Raw genomic sequence first — 27,724 nt, 5'->3', positions numbered from 1 at the left:
TTAACTGTTACCAACATGAAGACTTTTGTGGTGAGTGTGTGTTAACGATAATAATTAAAATAAGACGAAGAAGAAGAAGAATAGTAATAGCATTAGTGAAATAGTTCGTCCAGGGCAGTACTGCCACCTTACCTATTTCTGCTGCCAAGTAATAACGTGAGCTTTATTGCGTTACGGTTTTGAAGGGTAAGGGTGCTGGTGAAAATTCAAACCCATAGGACTTTTCAAATTATGCCTGAGGGTGACGGGAGCAGCGGCAGTCTCCATCAGATCTATGCGATTTAAAGCTCTGAGAGGCGCTGCATCTGTTATGGACAAGCTTGTAGCTTACCACCAGGCGTACGACTTGTTTGTCCCGTCACTTGATATTATAAAATAAAAATAAAAAAGTCATTTAATTATCCATAAAACACATTTAAACTATAATATAAGCGAACAACTTAGCATTTTCAGTCTTCACCTATATCATATATATATATAAAAGGTACCAATAAAAATTTAAAAATTCTTATTAAAACGGCCGAAGATACGATTTCGTTCTAGAGGAGGGTCCCAGGTGTAGTTGTTTTATTTTACACTCAACCCCGCACTAGGGAAACCCTGCGTCGCGGGTGCCATGGACACACACATAGACAATCACAAATTACACCCAAACTACCTAAACAAACATGAGAGAAATAAATGTAGGCCATACAAATATTTTTTCCGGCCCGGGAATCGAACCTGGGGCCTCTGCGTGGCAGTCCGGCATGGCAACCGTTCGGCCACGGAGGCAGTTTGTGTTTGCAGTGTTTGGCACATTATTATTATTATATTACCATCATTATTATACACATCGGCTAAATTTGAAAAACCTCGTATATATGTAACTCCGTGTTTGAATTTATTTTTACTATATAGCTTTTAAGGCTTTCGTGGTTATTTACTAAATAATTATCACTAATTTCAGGTTTCTTACCACGGTATGACTTCTTTTTATTTTCTCGATATTTCGGAACGGTTGCACGCTCAATGGTCACGGGTTGACTGGACGGCGGCAGATGACAGCTTTAAGAGCAGACATATCTGTCTACCCTCTTGCGCTGTCGACGACTACTACCTTCATCGCGATTTGATGGGGCGTTACCATTGTCACTCAATGTCACTTCACACAAACCACACCCATTGTATCCACACGCGAAACTGAACTCGAAGTGTTTTTGTTTTTATTATTGCACGCACTAAGGACCGGATTCCATGCACTGGGCAGTTTAAAAGCATCATCACGATTAAATGTTTTGTATTTCGTGACCACGACTACGTCCCTTACAAGTCCACCACTTGTAAGCGACGTAGTCGTGGGATAGCCTAGCGAGAGGCACTTTTCAATGATAAACGAAGATTATATTCACGAATAAAGATTTACATTTACTGCGTGTTTTCAGTTCGAAGCTTTTTCTAGAGCTACCAAGATATTCTTTTTTTACAATCCAATTTTTTTATATATAATTCTAAATACATACCTACCAGCCAGCACTAATACAAATCATAATGCCTAGTCTACATCCCTCCTCACAATTGAAGGGAGGAACTTCCCTAGCTAGTGCCCTACCTGTGATAGGCAAACTTACACATGTGATCAGCCTGTACTATAGGCTAGCCACAGACTGCTCGGAAGCTATTACCTTACCAACGAACAAAAATACCGAGGAGGCTATGGCTTTAATCTGCCAAAAACCTATCTAAAAGGACAGATTATGATCACGCCCTAAGCAAACAAATAAAATATATTTACTCATTACCTATCCAGCTACTTGGGTATCCCAGCTAAACTCTAGCTAGAAAACCCTAACTCTTTATATAATTCTAAATACAAACCTACATTCATTCAGCCAGCACTAATACAAATCATAATTCCTGCTTCTCGTACTAACCGTCGTATGTAGTGACGTCCTGTCGACAGTACCTGGGGGCTACGCAACTCGATCCAGTGGTTAGTGTTAGTCTGTGTGAGATGTTGTGCTATAGCCGACTTCTGTGTATCATTGTTTTTTACTGCTCGGATGTGTTCCTTCATCGATCGACAATTGTTCGTTTAGTCTGACCGATATACGAGCTCCCACAACTGCAGTTCACTTTATAGACACCCGGTGTTTGTAAAGGAAGATGTTCTTTTGGTGGACGTAACATTTTTCCTATTTTGGTTAAGGGGGTGAAAACAGTTTTTATGGAAAACTTCCTTGGCAACTTGGCTATTTTATCTGTCACCCCTTGTACATAGGGCAGAAAAACTGGTAGTCTCTGTATGTCAATTTGCTTCTTCCTTTTTGTATTGGTTTATATGTTTTTATTTCGTATCCATTCTGTCGCAAAACCGTCTTAACGTGCTCCAGTTCCTGTTCACGGAGTCATATCGTGGTAAGAAACCTGAAATTAGAGATAATCATTTACTCTTCAAGCGCAATATCGTGCAATATTACAGTTTAAAATTCTTACTAGGTCCTTTTTTGTAATAAAATAAGGTATGATTATAGATTGTCATATAATTATTTTTGGTAATTCTGTTTTTTCTCCCCCTTTCGAAAAGTATTGGTGAAATAGCAGTCACAAGTGACTTGTCAACTTATCTCTCGTGGTACCCGCACCTCGAGCATATAATAATGAGAATCAGGAAACTAACCTGGATTTTCAAATTACTGAGGTATGTCATGCCGACTGGGGGCGCTGATCTAGCTGCTACCAAAGTCACTATTAGAGATCTCCTTAAAGAGATTTATGTTTCCCTTGTACAATTCTATTATTACATACTGTATTCCTGCCTGGGGTGGTGCAGCAAAAACAAAATTTATTCAAATAGAACGAGCACAACATGGTTTGATTAAAACAATGTAAAAAAAGAATTTATTCCACTGAAAAATGAATGAGAACCAGAGAACAAGCAATTTAAAATGATGCTATTTAACATGGTATGACAATGTATAATAATTTTGAATATTGTACATCTGACGGATGGATGACACATTCACATATTCCATACAATTACACACTTACAGACACATATACACATAATTGTACTCACACACACTAACACTTACGTTAATCTATTTTTAGTCTGAAAAGTTAAAAATTACTGTAATTAGTGAAATTTGTATTAGTTGTAACACAAGTTATAGTAGATATTAAGATAATCTGTTTCATCACCTTAAACTAATATAAGATCAAGATCACTATTAATATTATAGAAGAGCGATGTTTCCTAACACAGGCCCTAACAAGTCTAATTTTTTATTATTATTTATTAAGTTATGTCTCAGGGCGACCGGCGCAGTGGCAATGTTTAGATCTTTGTGCTTTAAAGCTTTGACGGGCACTGCAACTGCCATGGACAGGCGCGTCGCTTACCACCAGACGCACGACTTGTTCGTCCCGCCACTTGGTATATTAAAAACAAAATTGGCCGATGAGAGTGGTGGCACCGGCAAGGCAACAGACGCAGTCAGTTAGATCATAGGTGATCTTTATATTAACAACTCGGCCTCGGCCTCGGGCTCGGCCTGCGGCGCGTAGTCGGTTTCAGTTCACGGGGTGTGCTCATGCTCTTCGGTGGCACAGCAGTTAGTACTATGGGCGCTTGATGAGGAGGTCGATTCCCGATTTGTGCCAATTTAAGAAAAAAAACATTTCTAAGTTGGTTTTAGTATTCTGGGTTATCGTTGATTTGGTATCGATATACCTACATAATACAAGAAATTCGGCAGTAGTTTGGCATTTTTCCCCTTAAATACTTCTCTTTGGCATAGCTTTCAACAAAATGAAATCTAACATAGAGACGGTTCAGATACAACAACGCTATAATAATTATCTCATTTCCACTACGTCGGGAAGCATGCTTTACATTTTTACAATTGTGAGATCTTGTACTCGTAATATATTACGTCTTCGTATATTATCTCCATTCGACGGCGTGCTGACGCTTCGGGCTTCGCCCTCCGCGGATCCACTTATGGATTTGTTTTAAAAACATTGAAATAGCTCTTTAATGGCGGCCATATTTAAAAATTGCAAAAATATATTTTGATTATTAATTTATACTAACTAATTATTAATAAACTAATTATTATCAAACAATCTTAGAAATCTTTTCGTGCCAATTTTCAGTCTGAGCAAAGCAAGTTTTTTCAATAGCCATTTACATAAAAAAATACGGCTATATCGAAAAACGGCAGAAACAAAATGTTTACCCCAAATTGTGATTGAAGCCATGCCATTTTCAGTCGAATTAGAAGAAATTTTTATCTACCGCCAAAAAGTTTGTATGGCAGCCATATTGAAAAATGGCGAAAAATCAATTTTGACCGCTAATTATTATTAAACACTCATAGAGACCCCGACATGTCCACTTTCAATCGAATTAGAGCAAATTTTTATCTGGCGCTAAAAAGTTTGTATGGCAGCCATATTGAAAAAAGGCGAAAAATAAATTTCGACCGCAAATTATTATGAAACACCTATAGAGATCCCCACATATCGATTTTCAGCTGAATTAGAGCAAATTTTTATTAGTTGTTGAATGGCGGTCATATTAAAAAATGGCGTAAAACCATTTTTGATCACAAATTATTATCAAGCATTCCTAGAGACCCATACATGCCAATTTTCTAAGGGATCAGAGCATTTTTTTCTGCCGCCAACGAACGCTTCTATGGCGGCCATGTTTGAAAATGGCGAAAAACCAATTTTGACCACAAATTATTATCCAGCACTTCTAGAGGCCTCCGCATGCCAATTTTCAGCCGAATCAGAGCAAGTCCGTTTTGGCAGCCACTTTTGATGAAAACAACTTATATGACAGCCATATTAAAAATGGCGAAAAGCAACTTTTGACCCCAAATTATGGTTAAGGACTCCTAAAGACGGGGGTCTAATTTTCAGCATACTAATTTTCAGCCGGATCGAAGCAAGTTTTTCTTCGGCCGCCATTTTGAATTCGCCATCTTGTTTTTTTTTAATCCAGACAGTTGACCACTATTAATCTCTATGACATTCCTTCGAGCACCTCCTATCTATCTCTAATAGCTTCCTTGATAGGAGACTTTGAAATTTGTATGGCGGCCATCTTATTTATTTGAATTTCGAACATTTTTTACTTCCGGCGAAAATTGACCAGGGTGTACCTCATAAAAGTGCACAAATATTCCCTCTGTATATTATAGTTTTTGCAGGCCGTTGATCACTCTTTCATATTTACCACATTTAGGTTTTCTCATATTTAATTCTTTGCTTTGGAATCTATCCGCGTACAACGGTATAAATATCTTTTTTCCACCATATCGGGAAGTAGGCATTATATTTCTATCAGTGAGTAAGAACTTGTAGCTTTATATATGTATATAATAATAATAATAACTATCTTTCCTTCAAGATTGTGTCTTTCGAGATATCTTTCTAAATACCTGACCGACAATTTCAAGTGTAAAGAATTTTTTGAATTTCGTCTGAGTTATAATATAACCGCGTAAAATACGACTATCCCAAAAAACTATTTACACCATGTACAAAATAAGTAAATAACGCGCTTATAGTACTCACTAATCCAGGTATAAAAATGTTTCTTTTTCAATAATATTACATGGGCGTGCACACATGGGTCAATTTTAATGGTAACTAGATGTCAAAATAATATCGTAATATGAATAACGTCCAATGTCAAAAATTAACGAATTTGGGGATTTATCTGTTAACATCATCATTTATCGTAATGGATTAGGTAATGGATAAAGATTAAGAGAGGCTTTGCCTTGTGCGTTCTTTTTTATAAAAAAAATAAGTGCGCATTTGACTTCCATCTCACGTTGTGGAAAGTGACGATGAGGTCGATAACTCTCGTCATAAAAAGTTACACACACGTTACAGAGTTCAGGAATTAGACTTCAGGCTCATTCCACTCCACAGCCGTTAGTTATCCATGTGGAAGCGTAACGCTTGGTGGGATTTCACCACATGATGGAAAGGCGAAGATGTAATCAAATTGTGCAATACCATCGCACACTCTCTCTCTGTGATATGTCCTGTAGAATACCGATAAAGTAAACAACTTTACAGCGATGTTATCACATATTTCCATATGTCAAGCGAATTTTGTGAGCAAGTAATTTAGCAACATTCTTGAAGTTACAAAGAGCTCTTGGTTCCGCAATAGGCGGTGATAGACGGATTTAGTTCATGATTAATGTTTTAAAACGTGTTTTGATGACTTGTTCTATTTTGTAATCCATCTGTTTACGATATTAATAATCGGACCACGTACTACGTAGATATGTCTATGCATTTGTATTGTGATAAAAATATATATTTAATGACAAAACTTGATTACAGGACAATCATTTGTTTTTTGCTAACGAAACGCGATCAAATAAAATTTCTATTATTGTTGTATACTTTTTGTTTTTGCAAAACGTCTTTTGTTGCACCTTTTATATAAGTAATATTTCTTTTATATTGGTTTGGTGTAATAAATAATATATATTAATGACTTGCTCTATGGTTAACGGGATAATTTGTACGGTACGTTTTTTCTTTATTATATTCTAGTAGGTTTCTCAAATTACGGCTTCGTTTCCCGGTAGCACCAATTTGGGTAATATCTTTTTTTCTAATTTAGTAGCAGTAGAGTTCCTTGTGAAAGAGGGAAGTTACTGCCACCTTACCTATTTTTGCCCCCAAGCAGTGATGTGAACATTACTGCGTTTCGGTTTTGAAGGGTAAGGGTGCTGGTGAAACTGCAGGCACACGAGACTTGTCAACTTATATCTCATGGTGGGCAGTGCCCTTCAGATCTTTGTGTTTTAAAGCTCTGAGTGGCACTGCAACTGTTATGGACTGTCGCTTACCATCAGGCGCACGATTTCTTCCTTCCGTCACTAGGTATCATATAAAAATATATCATAAGTAATGTATGTTTGTGACATTTTAATTAGGTATTAAAATTACTTTTTGAATGTAGATCAAGGCCAAATAAATAATTAGTAAATAAAACTAAAGAGGTAAATAAAATAAATAGGTATTTGTTGTTATCTAGACTAAACAGTTGTTATCTCGAATTTTTTTCCACAGAGTAATTTTCTAGACGGAATAGTCACACTGTTTGCGTTTTATCTACGACACATTGAGAGATTAAAAAAACCAAATGGTTATATGAATCATCAAATTCATCATAGACGCTAACAATTTAACAATTTAGCGTTCATTATTCATCTATTACGTGTTGTTACACGTAATATCTATAGTTATACAATTTTGCCGAATCATATGAGTGCTAAGATTTACATTGAAAAAAAATGTTGAAACGAACACAGACCGAAATGTGCAGAGTATGTTAAATCGTAAACTTGATATAAGTGCTCTTATCACATGAAAGTCATAAATATTAAAACAATATATAATTCTTTATTGCACAAATAAATGACATTAAAAATTACAAGTTACAAAGGACATATACAAAGGCGAGTTTATCTTTAGACGAGATCTCTTCAAAAACAAAGTCTGCGGGACATTATTATACGGACAACGGCACATCAGACTGCACATTTTGTTCGAAAATCGCCTCCAATGCAATGGAACAAGATACATTAATATGTAGCTTGATGAGCTGGCGTGTGTAAAATAAAATTAAAATTAAAATCAATGACGACAATATAAATATGGCTGAAATATAAACCTAACTAAAGTTTACATACATAAATACATACATACACGATATATATTATTATCAAAACAAATTATTCGTTTATATTTATGTTACCGATTATCTTCCGAGTTTGACAGAAGGTGCTCTTTTAATTTGCGTTTGAATTATGCACAGACCATATAATCAGAAATAGAGACGAAATGTCTGAAAGCTATTCTGCCAAATCACTACGGTGACAAATGCGCTCTGATTGGCCAGCCTGAATTTGATTCGAATTTGGTAAGAGAGCAAAACGGGAATGTAGATAGTGAGGAAACTGGGCGCAGTGTAGGGTTTTGTATAGAAGACAAAAGATGTACAAATTTCTGCGAAGTCGGATTGGGAGCCATTTTAATCGATCGAAATCAGAGATATTGTCATATTTACGCAGACCAAATATTTATTTATTTCTTTATTTTTGGCATAGCTACAGAATACAAACTGTGAAGATGCTTAAAGTTAACATGCGTTACAATAGGAGTAAATTTGTATTCCTATGTCAGCCACACACGGCATTTGCGACATATAAAGTACTTACAAATTAACAGATGACCATAATAAATAAATTGCACTTAAAAACAATATCAAAAAATCATGTTTCACGTATATAAACCCAATGAGATTCAATCAGTTTCTCCTTACAAACATTTGAATAAGTATAGCGACTATGGGAGAATAAGTCCAAATCTTTACAAAAGTTGTTATGATCTCTAAACATGCGAAAAATAGAAAAAAATATATAAAACCTAGTGCCAGATTCTGTAGGCGCTCCACTTTAAAACCAAAACACAGTAATGCTGACATTACTGCTTGGCGGCAGAAATAGGTAAGGTGGCAGAACTTCCCCGGACGAACTCTTTCACAAGCAACTCTACCTACTGATTACCTTTTTTGAAACTTATATATCTCGGACAAGGAGGGCAGAATTATTATATATTTGGATGTTATTATCATGTATTATAAAAAAATATACTTTTTATACATGAAAATAGTATCCAAACATAAAACAATTGTGTACTTTAATATCATTTTATGTAATCGTTGCATAATAAGGGTTCTTAAAGTGGAGTACCGTGTTTAGGTCGCGAGGCTTTGCCAAGTGGCCTAAGTATTAGGTATACGAGATTTTAAGACCTACTTATGTAATGATTGCATACAATACTTTTTATACGAATAAATGAAATAATTAAGCACAATCAATATTTAATGTATAATTTTCCCAGACTTCAAAGGGAGGAGGTTCCCAATACAACTGTATATTTTTTTGGATGTAGTGGTATATATACACATTATTTTCTTCAAATTTAAGTGGGACCACTTAAATTTGAAGAAAACCTCTACGAGTGGCTGTTCACGCATGAAAACTTATTTTTATAAATAGCGCCTAAATTTTATAAGGAGCAATTGTTTTAATGGTTGATTTTGCTATGCTCCAATTGAAAGCATTTTTCTCCAAATATATTTTAAACAGTGAGCGCCGATTTTATTAACTCCTGTGTTAAGTCCCTTATAGGGGCGAACTAGGGGATGAATCCGGTTTTGCGCACTTTTCGGTAACCGATTTCAATAAAACTTGGCAAATAGATGTAATTCCACGAACGATAAAACTCAGATGGTTAACCACCTCGGGTATATTATTATATTGGCTCGTTTTAGTCCCTTGATTAAAAATATATTATACTATTTAAATTTGTATGGAATTTCAAATGTAGTTTTTGTAAACACCTTGTATGAGTTCTAGAAATAATAGGTACACGAACTTGTTACATAAACGTGCATGTTTTAGAAAGACGTAAATGATGGATAAGGATAATTGAAATAAAAAATCAATACTTTCAAATTACCTGATTTGCTGTCTGGTGCAGGAATTCAGATATGTCAATACAATGTTATCTCAAAATAGATAATGTAGCTGATAAATCAGTGTTATGTTTTGACAGTATGATTTCATTGCTTTGACTATATAAACGTAGAGATACTTAATAAAAGTGCTGTATATTCAAAAAGTCGTTCTTGTAGGCACGGGTCTTTTGAGAGAGAGAGAGTTTAAAAAATTGTGAGTCAGAAGAAATCAACCGATAACATGTTGTTTTTTTTTACAGGTACTGTTTGTTGTTTTCGTAATGGCCCATGGACAAGATGCGCGTGAGTTGTTTTTGTATTTTTTAAATAAGTTTTGTAAATTTTAACAATTTTTTAATAAGTGGTCCTGGGATCCGGCGACTTGCTCGCCGAGCGCGTAAAGCTAAAGACAATCCGGTATTGAAGAAACTGTCCCTTCAACTTAGTGTTGCCATATGAAGCACTGTTTTTAACTATTCGTGAAACTTTTAACGATATTGCCAATTTCAACTATTTATCGTCGAACTTTTGACAGTGTTACTGTTTAAACCTTTTCTATTAATTATGTCGCACATTAAACCTAATACTGACGTAACTCAAAAGTGTGTCAAACTCAAACTTACACAAAAAAGTTTGTAAAAGGGAATTGAGAAAACACTATTTGAAAATGAAAAAAAAACCTATAATAATAATAACGCATACACTCGACATAGCCCCGCACTAGGGAAACCCTGTGTCGCGGGTGCCATGGACACACACACATAGACAACCACAAATTACACCCAAACTCACGAAAGAAATACATGTAGGCCATACAAATATTTCTCCCGGCCCGGGAATCGAACCTGGGACCTCTGCGTGGCAGTCCGGCATGGTAACCGTTCGGCCACGGAGGTAGTTAATTAACCTGTTTGAATGTTATGGTAATAATGAGATTTTTATGTGAAATATTTATTTATTTACTTTCAATGGATAACAAACAATTGTACATGGTATGATTACATTTGTTGTGAGGTTATGTGACATGAGTACACGTACAATCAACAACATTATCCACATATTATTACTATCAAAGTTGAAATTGAAATTGGCGTGTGTGATGGGTAAGGTAAAACTGAAACGAGTAAAAAGTAAACAAAGAAATTAGCTTAGGGCTTCAGTAATAGCTTTTTTAAATTTAGAAGTAGGTAAATAAAATATGTCAACAACGCAAACAAATCGTTGTACTGAGAAAGAATACGACGTAGGTGAACTAGCTTGCCAGTATTTGTTCAGCAGCGCGCCTATGTCGTCCATGAAATCTCGCGGGTATATTGTATTTAATATTTTGCACAAGATCTGGACAGTCAATCAAATTGTGACAAAGTCTATGGAGTGTTACAACTTGACGGAGCATTCGTCTATTATGAAATGTCTATTATTCTAAACTTAGACAGGAAGTTCTCGTATGGTGTTGTACTTCTTGCAAATATTTTGTAATAATTATTTTGTAATAACACCGTTACTTTTGTTATGATTATTAATACAAAGACCAAACACAGAAAATCTTCGACCTGGTGGAATCCACGACCATGCTGCACCGTAGCATTGCTCGTACCAACTAAGTTACTGAGCTGTCGAATTCTCCTGTGTGTTTTTGTTATGGATCTTTGTACTGGCTTTCGGCATTTGTCGCCGTTAGTGACATCTAGTGAGAGATTTTTGAAATTGTATGAATCTTATTGCGAATAACGGGATTATTTTTATTTATAAATAATAATTATTTGTCCACTTATAACTGTATAAAAGTAATTTTGTTAACTTTAAATCGTGTTTTTTCAATTCCATCATTTTTGACTTACGACATTATTTTGGTTTCATGTGCGACGGGTCAAATGAAGATGTGTCTATGTGATTTTCCATAAAAAAAAATAACAGCGAAGTATTTACATCGTCGGGGATAGTGCAATTACGCGTAACTAGCATTTGATTATGAGTCTCCATTTCGGTAATTTAGAGGCCAAATCAAAACCGCGTAAATGTCGTAGCAACCAAATTAGCGTGATTTGCGGGAATCTATTGTTGTCAGTCCGTAGACAACATAAATTAATGCTTACTGCGCAGAAATGAAATTCGTAGCCATTGAAATAAGAAAGTAACAACGTTAAATCTCTCTTCTGTGAAATTTGGTTTGGTGCCGATACGCGCCTTTTACCAATACTACATTCGCGGATTTGCACTATACCCATTGACTTACAATTATATGGACGTCGGGTCCGCGCTAAAAAGTGTCCGAACTTATAGGGCTTTACATTCGTATACAGAGCGTCATTCACACTTTAGTCTTCGTTTGTTCGATTGACAGCGAAGCAAGCAAAATTAGACAGTACTGCGATGACATTACAATTTAAATTCAACGTTTTAGCTTTTTCATATTCCTTTACATGTCACTACGTTCAAATAGGTTGACTTGGGACATTTTTTTCGTGGTTTTTGTATTAGACCCGTCGTCCATTTATTTGTAAGTCAATGGTCGTAGCCATTGAAATAACAAAGTAATAACGTTAAATCTCTCTCCTGTGAAATTTGGTTTGGTGCAGATACGCGCTTTTTACCAATACTACATTCGCGGATTTGCACTATCCCCGACGATATGCATCTATACCTAATGTAAACTGGTGAAGCGTTTACTTTTCTCACTTCACCATTGAGTATATAACCAGAAATAGAGGCGAAATAAGGGACATATATACCTGGTAACTCATCAGTGATACATCACTTATAAACATCAACTCTTATTGGCACTTACACATAAGAAAGCTGAAATAGTACAGCGCCAACAACTGACCTGTGTGTACGTCTCCGTATATTCCAAAAGTATTCTGTATTTATTGTAATAAAGATAATAATCTCCAACAATGGCGTGGTGTTCCCTTCAGTGATGTGGGGAAAAACTTGCAAAACAAACGGAATCAAATTTCATCGGTAATTAAATATTAAATATGTAATTTTGCAATTTTCGTCCATTATAGCAAAGCTCAAGTTAACTGGTCGATTTGAAGTGAAACAATTGACGACACCCGTCAATTGTTTCGAATTCGGGCTGGCCAATCGGAGCGCAGTTGTCACAGTGGTATGGCAGAATAGTTTTCAAACAAATTAAATGACATTTCGTCTCTATTTATGGTTATATACTCCACTCATTTCACTAACTTTTACGACTTGAGTATTACGGTCGTTTTTTCTTTAATAAATAAAAATTAATTTATAAATAAAATTAATAATATATGGACAATATTCTTATCATATATTTTTATTGTTTCAGCTTACTTGGCGGACGGACCTGGCGGAAATCCATGTAATTTTTTTTTATTTTAATTTATTTTTAAAAGAGACCGTTATCTAGCTATGTGACGTTTTAAGACGATGGGTTAGGGTTCATCATCATGTTTGCCATTGCGTACATTTTGTGAATGTCAACGGTGAGGGAAAATATTGTTATTAAACTTTTTTTTTTTGTATAAGTAATAGAGACACGTTTGGTCACAATCTCCCGTGATGTTTAGCGACGATGTGATCGACGACGGTACGCGTTTGCCTAAAAAATGCCTATTCACTCTAGCCTTGAATAGCCCCAAATTGCACTTTTCGGGAAGTAGAGTATTCGATTCCTTTGCCGAATGCATCAGAAAGGAGGAAGCAAAGCGCTTAGTGCGAATGGGTTGTATATCAATGACATAAGGATGGAGTGTTCCGGACCTTCTAGTCGACCGAAGGAGGAACGGTGAGGGTGTAACCAAATTGAAAAGTACCTGCATGTACAAGATGGTTCACTACCCATGGAATGTGTGAGAAGTCACCAATTTCCAAAACGGTTCCTGGGCCAGGAGAAATATATCGATACCACACATTAATTTTTGGTCATTTTCTGTTTTTAATGTAAACAGCCGTATTTTTTTATTAATATTATGCTCCCCGTATTTTGTGAAAAAAGATAAAGAAACAAAATACAAAATTCGGGAAGCATAATATTAGTAAGTAAATAAGGTTGTTTACATTAAAAACAGAATACGACAAAAAATTAAGTTGACGTAGTGTTCATTGTAGGCGTCGAGCATATAACCAGAAATAGAGACGAAATAAGGCCTATCCATCCCTGGCAACTCATCAGACAAATGGGCCTTATATCACTTTTAAATATCAACTCTGCTTTGCACTGAAATCACGAATTAGAAAGCTGAAACAGTACTGCGCCTACAACTTACCTGTGTGTACGTCTCCCGTATATTCCAAAAATATTCTGTGTTTATTGTAATAAAGATAATATCTCTAACTATTGGGGGATGTTCCATTCGGTGGTGAGAGGAAAACAGCAAAACTTCTAATTACAAAACAAACGGAATCACATTTCGTCGGTAATCAAATATTAAATATGTAATTTTTAAATTTTCGTCCAAAGCAAAGCTCAAGTTAAACTGGTCGCTTTGAAGTGAAACAATTGACGATACCCGTGATTTGTTTCGAATTCGGGCTGGCCAATCGGAGCGCAGTTGTTACCTTAATGATTTGGCGGAATAGTTTTCAAACAAATTAAATGACATTTCGTCTCTATTTCTGGTTACATACTCGATGATTGGAGGTATCGATTTGTACAGCCTACATTTATATTTTGAGCGTAACTTGTGGTTGTTTATGAGTGCGGGGCCGTGTGCTTTAAAAAAAATTAAAAATTAGAAATTTATTACATAAAATTGTTGTTGTAATGATTGTGCGTGGTTCCGCTAGAAATAAGTATACGTATATCTTGTTAATTTCAATTGTAGTTTTTTCTGTGTGTCACAATATTTACATTAAAAAATTGACGACTATGGTGGCCTAATGGTTTACACAGTGGCACTGAATGCTGAGGTCCCGGGTTCGATCACCGGTGGGAACTTTTCTAAATTGGTTCAAGTATGTGTGTTCTAGGAAGTACCCCAGAATTTCACTACTCTGGTGTTTGTAGTACAGGGTAGTCCCTAGTTTGAGACCAGGCAAATGGTGTGGTTGTCTGGCACATAAATATTATATTAAATGTTACAATAACAAAATATTGTTTTTTGTTTCAGTTATTGATGAAATTAATAAAGCCAACATGGGGAGTAAGTACATCGGAACTTCAATTTTGAGATTTATTTAATTGGAAATGAATCTATTTTTTTGGATCTAAATCGCGTTTTTTCAAACAAACAATCGTTTTGAGCTTTATAGGTCCCATGGTTACGTCACTAATACCGTCTTAGTCGGCCGTTTCCATTTAGTTGTCCTACTCTCGAAGCACGATATCCGTTTTCTCACTATGGATGAGCTACAACTTGAGTTTCGATCGAGGCTAGATCTAAGAATGTATGACAACACGATTTGACAGTTTTTAACGGGCCCGTCTTTTCGTTGAACTATGAGAGTAGGGCCCAAGATCTGAAAATAATGATTGATTTAATGTTTTCGTTATATAGTCCTATATCCTATTAGGGCCTAGAAAGACTGCAATGGGGAAAGCGCTAAACACCCAATGTACATTAAAATTACTAAATATATGTAATTACATGCTTCAGGCCCAAGCCAGTACGCCCTCAGTTTTGTACGGAAAGCGCACTATTTTTCTAGAAACCGAGAAGAAATAGCACATAGCGCTAATTTTTTTCATCACAATGTACACTGGGCGTTTACGTGATCATAAAAAATAATATTGTCTGGGTTTGTATCACCTCTCATATTATGTACACATTGACGTACATGGGGCCTCAGGCGGTTATAGCGCTATACTAGCTCCATATTCGCACAATGCATAAGGCTTCAAAATATTAACGCTTGTGGCTTGGAGTAATGCCAGCTTAATATAAATACAACTTAATTATAGATTTTTAACCGACTTCAAAAAAGGAGGAGATTCTCAATTCGACTGTATGTTCTTTTTTTTTTTCTTTTTTTTTTTTGTATGTATGTTACGCGATAACTCCGGTATTTGTTAACCGATTTTCATGATTCTTTTTTTGTTGGAAAGGGGGTATTTCCATAGTGGTCTCATTTCATTTTGAAGAAAATCATCACCTAAAAGGGTGGGTGTTCACGCATGAAGATTCGTTTTTATAAATAGCGCCTAACTTTAATTTGGGAGCAATTACTTTTAGCAATTATTTAGTTGATTTTGCTATTTCTCCAACTCAAGGCGTTTTTCTCTCGATATATTTTGAGTAGTGTCGTAGTGAGAACCTATTTTTATTATCTCCAGTATCAAGTCCTGTATAGTGGCGAACTAGGGATATTTCAATGAAACTTAGCAAATAGACGTAATTCCACGTACTTTTGAGGTCGGTTTTTTTAGTACTCTGTACTGAGATTATAATTTTATTGGATATCAAGGTTTATGAACTGTCTCCGTGGCTGAACGGTTATCAGGCTGATCTACCGCGCAAAGGTCCCGGGTTTTATTCTCTCTTCGAATATTTGTATGAACTACATTTATTTCTCTCGTAAATTTGGGTGTAATTTGTGGCTGTCTATGTGTGTGTTCAAGGTACCCGCGACACAGGGTTTCCACAGGGTTTCCCTTGTGCGCGGTTATGGATGTGTGAGTTATTATTAACTTCATGTAATACACAAATAAGGGATAATATGTCTTGGTTTATATTATATCTGAAATACCAGAATGATTAAAAGTAATAGAAATATCGCTGCTTTTCAAGAATACTGGACTGAAGCACAATAGTACATTTTTTGCACAGCATAGTGAATAAAAACAAGCATCGTAACTCCATACAAAGTTCACAGCGCGGCTTGTATGGGTGTACGCCCGCCGCGCGCCGTGTACGCACACATTGCAAAGCGTGCTGTTAGTTTCTACGGAGTTACCCTACTTGTTTTATTCTACTATGGAAATAGCTCAGAATGACCTAAATTTTATTGTAAAAAAGACACCGACATTTTTATTATTTAAAACAATGGCCCTGTATACGATTCCGAGGTTTTGCGGTTTAGATATTCTGCAGATATTTTTAAACAATATTTCTGATGAAATATATGATTTTGAGATAGGTCGCTATTCTGGAAGCCATAGATAATCAAAACAAAATAATTATATTTTTATTTAGAATTACCAATCGTTTACATTATCATAGTAAAGTAATTGCTAGCTTCACATAAAAAATCTAGAGCAAATTTTTTTTGCGACAAACAATCAAAATGAATAAATTACTTACTTAACTCGTTTATTTACAGTTAACGGATATGATCGCAACCCCAACACCCAGTGTAAGTATGTTTTTCAACAAAATCACTTTGTTTTGCTAATAAAATATGACTCGCATGCCCTAGAATAACGTAATGTAAAGGTTGAATCTATGTATTTTTTTATGATAACAAGTATCGGGACAAGTAGATCTTGCACCTGTGCACAAACGACACGCCTACCTATTACAGTTGCAGTACCAACTTAGAGCTTTAAATCTTTTAAATTACTATATGCCACACGATGCGTTGCGTGAGAACGTTGCGAGAACGCGACGACGCGACGTTACGTTGTACAGTCAGGGCTCCGTCACTTGCGCAAGGTTACGCGCTAAGTGCCTACCGCTGAGGGCGTCGCCAACGTCGGCGCAAGCTCTAATACAAGTCTTTCATTTATGAGCATTCGGTTCCGTACGGCGGGCAACGTTATTTTCACATCTCTAAGCGCGTGCTTAGTTCCTTTTCCCTCGTAGTGAGCGCTTGGTGTCATTAATCACATTTAGTAGGCAATTATAGCGTAGGTATTTTAGATTTTGTATGAGAGTTATTCGTCTGTTACGTAGTAACTATTAAGTAATCTGTGTTACGGTGCAGTAACTATTAAGTAATCTGTGCTACGGTGCATTGAAACGGCGCGTCACAGCAAACAACTTAGTACGTTGAAATCATAGCGTTGCGACTACGTAATGCTCGTGTGGCATGGTTCTAAGAGCGGTGGTAGCTATGGTGGTAGTCTAGGATTTATAGACGATGAAGTATCTATCCACTTGCTCAAAAGAGCCCGTGACATTAAAACGTTGATACAGTATGGTATATCGGTATATAGGTAATCTAGCCAATACTAATATTGTTTTAGTATTTTTTTTTATTTTACTATAGTAATGGTACTATTTTTATGAAAATGATATCTGTCTATTTAGTGTTACCCATCGTTATACATTTTCAATGCCGGTTATGGGATAGATTATATTTAGTTACATTTTCAACACACACACTGACAATCACACATGCACAGGAGCAAACGACAAAATTATACAATAAGGTACCTTACTTTTTTCACTAATCATAGAATTAGAGAAAAAAGTCAGGTATTATTATTATTATTATTAAATTGTCAACGACAGGAAAAATAGGCTATATCAGGTCATAAAGGGCGGCTTCCTACGATTTGTTATTTTACCCATCAACCCGCATGAGTTCGTCACTAGTTTATAGGATAAATGGTGTGCGACAATGGGTTGTCATTCTGTTATTGGTTATTTTTTAATATAAAAAGGCGAGACCGGTGTGTAGCTATCCATTGTCGCTGACCATGCGAGAAATTGTGTAAAATCACAGACTCTGGGAGGTTGCCTTCAAAGGAACTGACAAAATACTGACCATTTAAGTATCTTTTTTTCTGTAAAATTAATACAAATATTTGTATAGAAATGTACAGTCAAGAGCACAATAAGTTTGACACTTTGGATCATTCTTATTGTAGGCAGAATAGAGTTGAATTGAAATCTTATATGTCAAGTTTAATGTGCTCTTGACCCTGTACTTCCAATAGATATTTTGTTAACAATATTAATATTTTTTCCTTTTTTACAGTTAACATAATGAACCCTGACCCAGGTAAGTTCAAGTACACTTGAATACCTTTTAGCGTAGAATTTAAATCGTACAACAATGTATATATGTATTTTCTTTTTCTACAGGTTTCTACCGTCCCACGTACCCTGGTGCTGGTGTCCACTCCGTCAATGTTGTCGACAACAATGGGCCTTACCAACCCATCGGTAAGTTATTCAATCTTATCGACGACTAATTCGCATTCTTGGTGTAATAATTAACGGAGGACTAGACGTAGTTTGGGTTTCATGGGTTTCTCCCCTATGTTGTGGATATTCCAAAGGTTCATACGAAGCGTTTCGCTTCCACATATATGGACATGCTCACAAGATGGACACACGATACCTCCAATGAACACTAAGGTACTTTATTTTTTGGTCCGTTTCTGTTATTTTTGTAAACAGCTACCTATATTTATTTACTATTATTATGCTCCCCGAAATTTGTGAAAAAAAAAGAAAATTCGAATAAAAACAATAAATGAATTTTGTGAAAAAAAAATAAAAAACAAAATAAAAACAGAACAGGTGCAAAAATTAAGTTAGCGTATCCTTCATTGGAGGTATCGACATGTGGCTTTGATATGCAAAGGATTTGATATCCAACTTTACTAAAGTCTATTGTTTTGTCATATAACTGAGTAAGACTTAGACTTTACTCGGCTTTGCGTGACCATTCTACACTCTTCTTCCTGAAATATTGTCTGGAAGAGATCGTTTTCTAAGTTGCCTTCCTTATCATAACTAACGTAATCGACTTTCTCACCGAAATCGAGTTATTAATATATCTGGAATCAGCGAAACGAGATCTACAACAATCTCGAGTTTTTACTTAGGTGATTTTTCAGCTTAATTGACACTTTTTAGGTGACAATAAAAATGTAGGTGCTAATATCTCGAAAATTAGCGAAATGGAAATGCGTTAAATATGAATAAAATAAAATAAAGAATATACTTGTTCTTGTGTGTAAGCTTTTACACGCTTGTTAGTAGAAATACCTATACTTTATTTTATGTCTCGGTGGTGACAAACGGAATTATTTTGTTTTGTTACTAGTAATCAATTTCCAATTTGTCACCAGTGGTGAGAGATAAAAAAGATTTTCATAATGTTCTTGAGTTCCCTCGCGTTAAGTATAAGTATCAGAAGCTGGTAACCCGAGATACTACACGATGAATGCCAGCCGGTGGCGTCGGTAATGCTTATTTTTGTTAATGTAACATCCTTCTTTTCAGCTACTGGACCAACATTAGTGCAACCAGGCTATCCCGGGCATCTTAATAATTATCGTAAGTAAATATGAAAAATTCACAAAGTAACTTTATATTGTAAACATTGTGCGCGCTTCTCCCAACATCCCACTCATCACCCGTTTAACACGTTCCCTGTAGGGCTAGCACAAACAAGCGCGACTTGCGCGAGAGCGATATACGGCGCGAGTTCTCTATGCGAGAATAGCAGTATGTCGCACTTTATATCGCTCTCACGCTAGTCGCGCCCTATCGTGCTACTGTTCATTTATCATAATGAGGTGCATTTCGAGGTAATAAATATGATTATGACAATAAGCTTGTGATACCGGATGACTTTTTAACCTATGTTGCAATATTATTATAGATGTAAAAAATGCAAGAGACGCATTAATACGTTATAGCTCCTTGAGTTTTTCCAGGGATATACTTTACATATTTCTGCCGCCAAGTAGTAATGTAATCATTACTGCATTCCGGTTTTGAAGGGTAAGGGTGTGGGTGAAATTACAGGCAGTGCCTTACAGATCTTTGCGATTTAAAGCTCTGAGTGGCATTGCAAATGTTATGGACAGGGCGTGTCGCTTACCACCAGGCGTACAACTTGTTTGTCACGTCACTTGATATTTCTCATTTCCAATTACACAGGGAACATTATAATATTGCTGTCGAGTCTAGAATATGAAGTTTCAATGTATACAACGGTAGCGAGATTGTGTTGGAGTCAAAGAGCTTCCCTCTTCGTTTTATTAAGTTATAGATTTTGATTTTATTCGATGTCAAGGATTATGGACTGTCTTCGTGGCTGACCGGTTATCAGGCTGGTCTGCCACGTAGTGGTCCCGGGTTCGATTCCTGACCCGAGAGAAATATTTGTTTGGCCTGTAATTATTTCTCTCGTGAGTTTGGGTGTAATTTGTGGTTGTCTATGTTGGTGTCCATGGCACCCTCGATACAGGGTTTCCTTAGTGCGGGGCTATAAGTGTGTGCGTTATTATTTTACCGCCGTGACATTTAATTATTTTTTTATTAGTATAAAGACCTTATACACAAAGAAAAAATCCTTCAATTTGACCGGACGTTAAAAAGCCGACAAAAAATCCAATACAAAAATCTATAACAAATTCATACAGAATTTCATCACAATGGCTGACTGATGGCAAAGCATCGCCCTGGTTTGGCGTGGTCGTAGGTTCGAATCCTCTCAGATCGAAGAATTTTTTTGTTCGATGTTTGTATTAATAATTATAAGAGTATAGATGGTCATCCAAAAGTGATTAAGTCCTTGTTTTTTTTACACAGTTCTACGTCCGAGTAAGTAGTAATAATTGGTTTTAATTAGAATATTGGTATTCTTAATAATAATATTTTTTTATGTTATTAAGGAACGCAGGGAGTATTTTGCCTCAATTCAATGTTTAAATATTTATATTTTCCCGGTTTGTATTTTTATTAATACCAATCTAGTAACAATGTATTGGAATTAACAAAAAACTAAACAGAATTTTAGGCAATATCAACAATAAATATTAGTAATTCCTTTTAATTTAGGTCTCATTCCTGATACACTTATGTCTGGCTATTTGACATACTTTTACAAATAATATACTTGGTAATTCGTTTTTAAGCACTATTTTCCAAAAAGTATTCTTTTAGTGAATAAAAATTGCATTTCTCGTGTGGTGTTCTCTTCGTAGTGCGTTTGCTAAATTATTGTGTGTTGTTGTTAAAGTTTTTGTTTATTGTTAATATGATGAAAACTTCCTTCTTTTCTAATTCCGTTAAATATATAATATTTTGTACACCTGCATTCACTCTTGAACAATGACATTTCTTTGTTTAGGTACATTTTGGACATCTAATTATGATTCGTACGTCACACACACATGCCTTAAGTTGTCGTTAAGTTGTTTTTTATTCTAGAATTGTATAATAACCAAATGTGCACAAAAGTAAATTAATTTTGCATTTCAGAATATGGCCTCCCTATATTCTTACCTATAGTTTAAAACACAAGGTACTTGCTCAAGTATACTTAATCATAATATACTTCTATTATTATAATGTACGCAAAGAGGCAACAATATTATTAGGCACAAAATGTGACCTTATTGTCTAGTAATTTCTAAACCATTTCTACAAGCCCTTTTTTAAAGAATATTTACAAACTAGTAAACAGATAGATGGGTCGAAGCAATGAAAGAAAGAAAGTAGTGAAAAAGTGACAACGCTAACACGCTGCCATACTTGAGGTATTATATCGGTTAAGGTGACTTCCTACGGCCTGTAAAATTACGGGCCATGACACGCTAGCTCGTGCCAGCGAATCGTGCGACGAGAGCTGATCGTGTCGGTGAGGACTCACCACGCCATGCGTTGTGTCGGCGTTAGACGCTTGAGCGGTAACGCCATTATGCGCTGAAACGGTGCATGCGATACCGGAACATATATGTCCGATGCGCGCCAAGGGCCAGGAGACGAAGCGGGAAGGGGTGCTGCGATGTCTAAGTAAGTGGCGTTATGTTGCGACTCCTCATTTCTCGTGTGGTATTCGGTGTGATGAAATCATGACGTTTTGGCAACACAATACACCCGCAACGCCCTTGTGGCATCGCTGTAAGAATCCGATTCACTATGTGTCGGTGATTTCAAAGGCGCGCCACAACGAGTGTAGTCCTGAGGTGGCACGAATTGACACTTGGCGTGAGCACGTATGAATGTGTTATCATAGGCCGTGATTGTGATATTACAGGCCGTGACTGTGATATCACGGACCGTGACTGTGATATCACAGACCGTGACTGTGATATCACAGACCGTAACTGTGATATCACAGGCCGTGTGAAACCACCTTTAACCACTCTGTGCCTCTATTTACCCTGATTATCTACAGCGGTGATACCTACCTAACCGATTCAGGAATTTGTACAGGAAAACTTGCTTATAGTATCGATCCAATAGTCTTAAGTCCATGGAAATGTAACTTTATGATATATGTATTCTGATGAATATTATTTTCTTTCAGCTCATACCAACCCACTACTCAGAGGCAACACTAATGAAAGAAAATGAAGAAATAATTTTGTTAATAAATTGCTCTTACAATAACTGCGTTGTATACCGCTTATAATTTGTAAAAAGATTACCTTTATACATTTTAAGTAATTAAATAATAATAAATAAACGATCATAGATTTTTTTATTTTCAAAACTTGTTCCTTGCAGAAGAGACACATACAATGATATTGGATATTACGTTTTTAAATGCCCTTTAAATGAAAATGTCTGATAGATCAAAAAAGGCTGTAATCATTCCAGCTCTCAGCAAACCCCCGCGATAAAATTAATATATCCACATTTAGCTACCAAATTCGAGTGGTAAAATCGCTATTTTGGAATTTTATAACAATAACAAACATGACGAGCACCGTGACACCACATTTTTGACGCACTGCGCGCGCCGTGACAAGGCTGTGACTAATGGCCGCGGAAGTATATCGCAGTGACTAAACATGGCCGCAAGGTCATAGCTGAATTTAAAATATTTTGACAGTTCTGCACCGTAATTTTATCAACGCAAACGAAATAAACAGAAATAATAAAAATAACATTTTGTTACATATTAATTATAGAAAAAAGGTGAAGAGAACATTTATAACATAGCTCTTTAACTGAGAGTAATTTGAAATACGTAAATAATAAAAAAAATGTAATCAATGTAAAAACTGTAACTACAAAAACCGATGCAATTAAAAGGATTACAATTTTCACGGCGATGATAAAACGAACAAGATAGCTATTTACGCATTTTCATATCGCTATCCTTGTTCTTCAAAACGTATAACAATCGTTCATTATCAAATTAACAAAAGAATGAATGAATCTAGTGCGGTATCTTACTGATTCAGTATTTGCAATTCAAAAATAAAATTTTAATAATGACAACATAGCTTATCGACTGCATTAAACGTGTTACCGCTATGCTACGCATGCTGAATGATCTTCATTACAGTTTAACTCTGTGCGTATATTTAGCAAACAAACCAACGTTGAGCTGACTGATGAGATAAGATGAGATGATATTAGCCATCAACAAGTTATGTCTAATGACAAAGCATATTGTCTTATAAAGAACCCGAGATGTTAGTTTTTTTGAAAAAACAATTCACACTCTTACCTTATCACGTGCGATTGGTTTACAAATAGTATACTTACCAAAACTTCGTTGTTTTATGATATCAAGTAATGGGACGAACAAATCGTGAGGCTGGTGGTAAGAGACACGCCTACCCTTGACAGTTGCAGTGCCACTCAGATCTTTAAATCGCAAAGATCTTAGGGGCATTGGCACTGTGCTCGTCACGTCACCCTGAGACGTAAGTTCATTAAACCCATGTGCCTGTAATTTTAAACCCTTACTTTTCGAAAACAAAACACAGTAGTCTGAGCATTACTGCTTGGCGACAGAAATGTGTACATTATAAACATACTCGTACATACATACTTCTCCTTATAATAATGTGCAGTAAAAACTGTGAAATGAAAACAATGAAATGGTGACGACGGAATTTTTTATTTTGTAAAAATAATTTTCTATTGTTGCAGATAATCCGGGTGCTGGTAAGAAGATTTAATACTTTTTTCGCATAATATGAAACTAATTAATTTCTGTCAATCGAGCAAATACTGTTTTTATTACTATTATTATCTAGCATTAATATAATAATAATACATTAAAATAATACATTTTCAGCAGCGGCTTAGGGTTAAAGTACACTTAGTTAGATTTAACATACTTACGCGCACGACTGCACGCACGCAAAGTCGCACGCAAGCACACACAAACACAAACACCTACACGTAACACAGGAGTCAACAAACAAAATTATCCAATGAATTTTTTTCTCTCTTTAGTTAAACTAATCAATTGGACGTAGTTAAGCAAAACGGATCCAATTCACAAAATTATCAATAAATAAGTCATATGTACGGACAACGGCACATCAGACTACACATTTTTGTTCGAAAATCGCCTCCAGTGCAACGGAACAAGATACGTCAATGTGTAGCTTGATGTGCTGGAGTGTGTACAAAACGGTTATTAAAAACTAACCTCTTAGATCAGCAAAAAAAATCCATCATATAACCATAAATAAATATCTCTGGAGTTACATGACATTATAGTTTTGACAATAAATCAAGAATGAGAAACACTTTTAAACTTCAAACTGCCATTTTTCGAAAGTGACTGGATGTGTATTGGATCCTTTTTCTTAATGTACATCCAATTGTCAATGGTCAAAATAATCATTTAATGACGATTATTAAATTAAAAACAAACATTAATAGCTGTACTGACAAAAACAGGCTACACCATTCGTGTGTTTTACAAATTGCTATAACTTGTTTTTCTACAAAATCAATATAAACATTGATATACAAATGTACAGTCAAAAGCACATTAAGTTTCACACTCTGGACCATTTTTATTGCTAACACAACAGAGCTGAGTTTTAATCGTAATTGTGATGTTTGAAGTGCTCTTGACCATGTACTTCCAATGGATATTTGTTAATTTTTTTCTTTTTTTCAGTGAACATAATGAATCCTGACCCAGGTAAGATAAAATCTTATACATCTGGAATACTTTTTAGCGTAAAATTTATATCGTAAAATGGAACATGATGTTTTTAAATTTTTCTACAGCATTCAACCGTCCCACTTATCCTGGTGCCGGCGTCCACTCCGTCAATGTTGTCGATAACAATGGACCGTACCAACCTGTCGGTAAGATGTTTAGGCCCCTAATGAATTGCACCTTTGGTATAATAAGGCCATATCTGCAAAACCAAAATTTTTCAGACGAGACGTTCAAAGATTCTAAGAACCTAATTAGTCGAAAACTTTTTCATGCTTTATTAACTGAATTACAAAATTCACATATCCGTAATTTGTTTCATATACTTCGTATTATATTTATGACCTTCAGGTGATAAAACACTGATGCATAATCACATAATATGGCTTTAATATGTAACCAAAGGTACGAATGATTGATAAAATAGTTTTCTTTGCAGAGCTAGCAAGAGTTTGGACTGTGCGGCCTTAGTTTCGTTTGTAAAAAATAGAAAAATGAACCGTATTGGTACGGGAAAAATTTTAATTCGAGTGGAGCAAATTAAAGTGGAAAACCACAGATAATTTGCTTAATTTTATCAAAGCGCTGCATCGCCACGGCACCTCCAGCGGAACCCTAAGTGCGTTGTTATATTGCAGCCATAAGTCGCTTGTATGCATACATCCCTCGCTATAAAATCGACTCAGGTCTAAAATGATTAGTGGTATGAATGAAAAGCGAAATTTTAACCGGTTAAGGGAGGCTATATAGTATAATAGCCTATATTATGCAGTCTTCCTTCCTTTCTCCTCTCTACGTCCTAGTTGTTCCTTAACTCCTCAGTATAGTGTCTTAATAATGTTCTTCTTTCAGCTACTGGACCAACATTTGTGCAACCAGGATATCCGGGGCACCTTAATACTTATCGTAAGTAATCATAACGTGGAAGGTATTTCACTAACAGGTAGACGTGCCGAAGTAATGAAAGATGGCTACCGATGCCTATACATTTTTACGGAGCTAAGAGTAGTGACAACGTAAATACGTCGCCAGGCTTGAAACACATGTTATGATTCTTAAGAATTTATACAACCTCAAATGGCTTTGGTTGATTACTCATAACGGTGAAAGTGTTGAGTCAATCACTTTAGAAAAAATATATAGTAAGATTGAAGATATACACTGATTAGTATATGGTGTGAAAACAGGATTCAAACATTTTTAAGATTGAAAAAAAAAAACACAAACTTACCTCGAAATTTTACGAGAAATCAGCTGTAGTCGATAGGTACTTTACTTAACACCAATGATTTTTTTTTTATATCAACTGAACTAAAATGAATACGCACATTATATGATATACATTTTTCAAATGGTTTTAATTTGTTTGTAAAAAAATAAAGTCTGAAATAAAAGCAGTGTTCATGCCGCTCGACCCGTACAGTAGAACCGATTTAGTAAGGGAAAAAATTGAATTCAAGCTGGAGTAGTATCGATTCTAAAGGTGGCTTCCCACGGCCTGTGAATTTACGGGCTGCGCCAAGCCAGCTCGCGCCAGTGCATTGTGAGACGAGAGAGCCGCTCGTGTCAGTGGGGACCAGCCTAAAGGCCCGTTTAGATGCAAAGAGTTTATAGGGCGCTTCGCGGAGAAATCACACGCTACTATCGCAGACAATAATCGCTATAACATTATCGTATCAAAATATTCATATACGGGCAAGCACTAAAAAGCTCGCCTACGATTATATATATCATACGAGATTCACGAGTTTATACAGCAAAATATATGGTAACGAGGTTCTTGCTTACCAGTTCTCGACTTGTTTAAACACATTCTCGTATGACGTTCTTTCAAGTTCATGCGAGTATTGTACAAAACTTTTTTAAATTATTTCCATAATAGTATCTTCGAGATGAGAAACTCCCTAAACGCGTCTTATAGTATCTTCGAGATGAGAAACTCCCTAAACGCGTCTTAGATGCCATCTAATCCGCTATGTGTCGATAACTTCAAAAGCGCGGCGCGAAAACACTCGAGTCCTCGTCACAACGTGGCATGGATTTACGCTTGGTACGAGGATGTACGAATGGGAACGGTTCGGGCGGCCTGTGAAATCACAGGGCGTTTAAATACTCTGTGCTTGTATTTAACCCTGACTTCAAATACCGTTTAACTCGGCAGTATATTCTACTGCACTGCGGTGGAACCTACCAAACTAAATCGGGAATTTGTCACAGATCAATGGAAATGCGACCTTATACGTATTTTGATAAAAATGTTTATTTTGTTCCAGCTTATGGCAGCCCATTACGCAGAGGTAACACCAAATCAAAAAAATGAAGAAATAATTGTGTTAAAAAATTACTTTTATAATAACTGTCCTGTTTAGGTACCGTTTATAATTTGTAAAAAGAAGCTTAGCTTTATAAATTTTAATATATAAAATACCC

The 27,724-nt window shown here is 35.9% G+C and overlaps 1 protein-coding gene across 2 annotated transcripts; it reads left to right on the top strand.

Moving 5' to 3' along the window:
- On the top strand, positions 1 to 27,724 carry LOC113230687. Of its 2 annotated transcripts, none has more exons than XM_026464727.1 (13): positions 1 to 30; positions 9,808 to 9,850; positions 12,852 to 12,884; positions 14,635 to 14,667; positions 16,784 to 16,816; positions 18,386 to 18,409; positions 18,493 to 18,573; positions 19,642 to 19,695; positions 24,262 to 24,276; positions 25,250 to 25,273; positions 25,363 to 25,443; positions 26,147 to 26,200; positions 27,568 to 27,724. In XM_026464727.1, exons 1-13 carry the CDS (start codon positions 16 to 18, stop codon positions 27,612 to 27,614), a joined length of 537 nt encoding a protein of 178 aa, XP_026320512.1. In that variant the 5' UTR covers positions 1 to 15; the 3' UTR covers positions 27,615 to 27,724. The 2 variants fall into 2 exon arrangements, with proteins under 2 accessions (XP_026320512.1, XP_026320511.1); XM_026464726.1 differs by lacking the exon at positions 1 to 30 and adding an exon at positions 6,505 to 6,543.

The sequence above is a fragment of the Hyposmocoma kahamanoa genome, unplaced genomic scaffold (genome assembly GCF_003589595.1).
Source record: "Hyposmocoma kahamanoa isolate Upper Pololo Valley unplaced genomic scaffold, ASM358959v1 64, whole genome shotgun sequence".
Classification (NCBI taxonomy): Eukaryota; Metazoa; Arthropoda; class Insecta; order Lepidoptera; family Cosmopterigidae; genus Hyposmocoma; species Hyposmocoma kahamanoa.
This window is presented reverse-complemented; position numbering and strand designations above follow the sequence as displayed.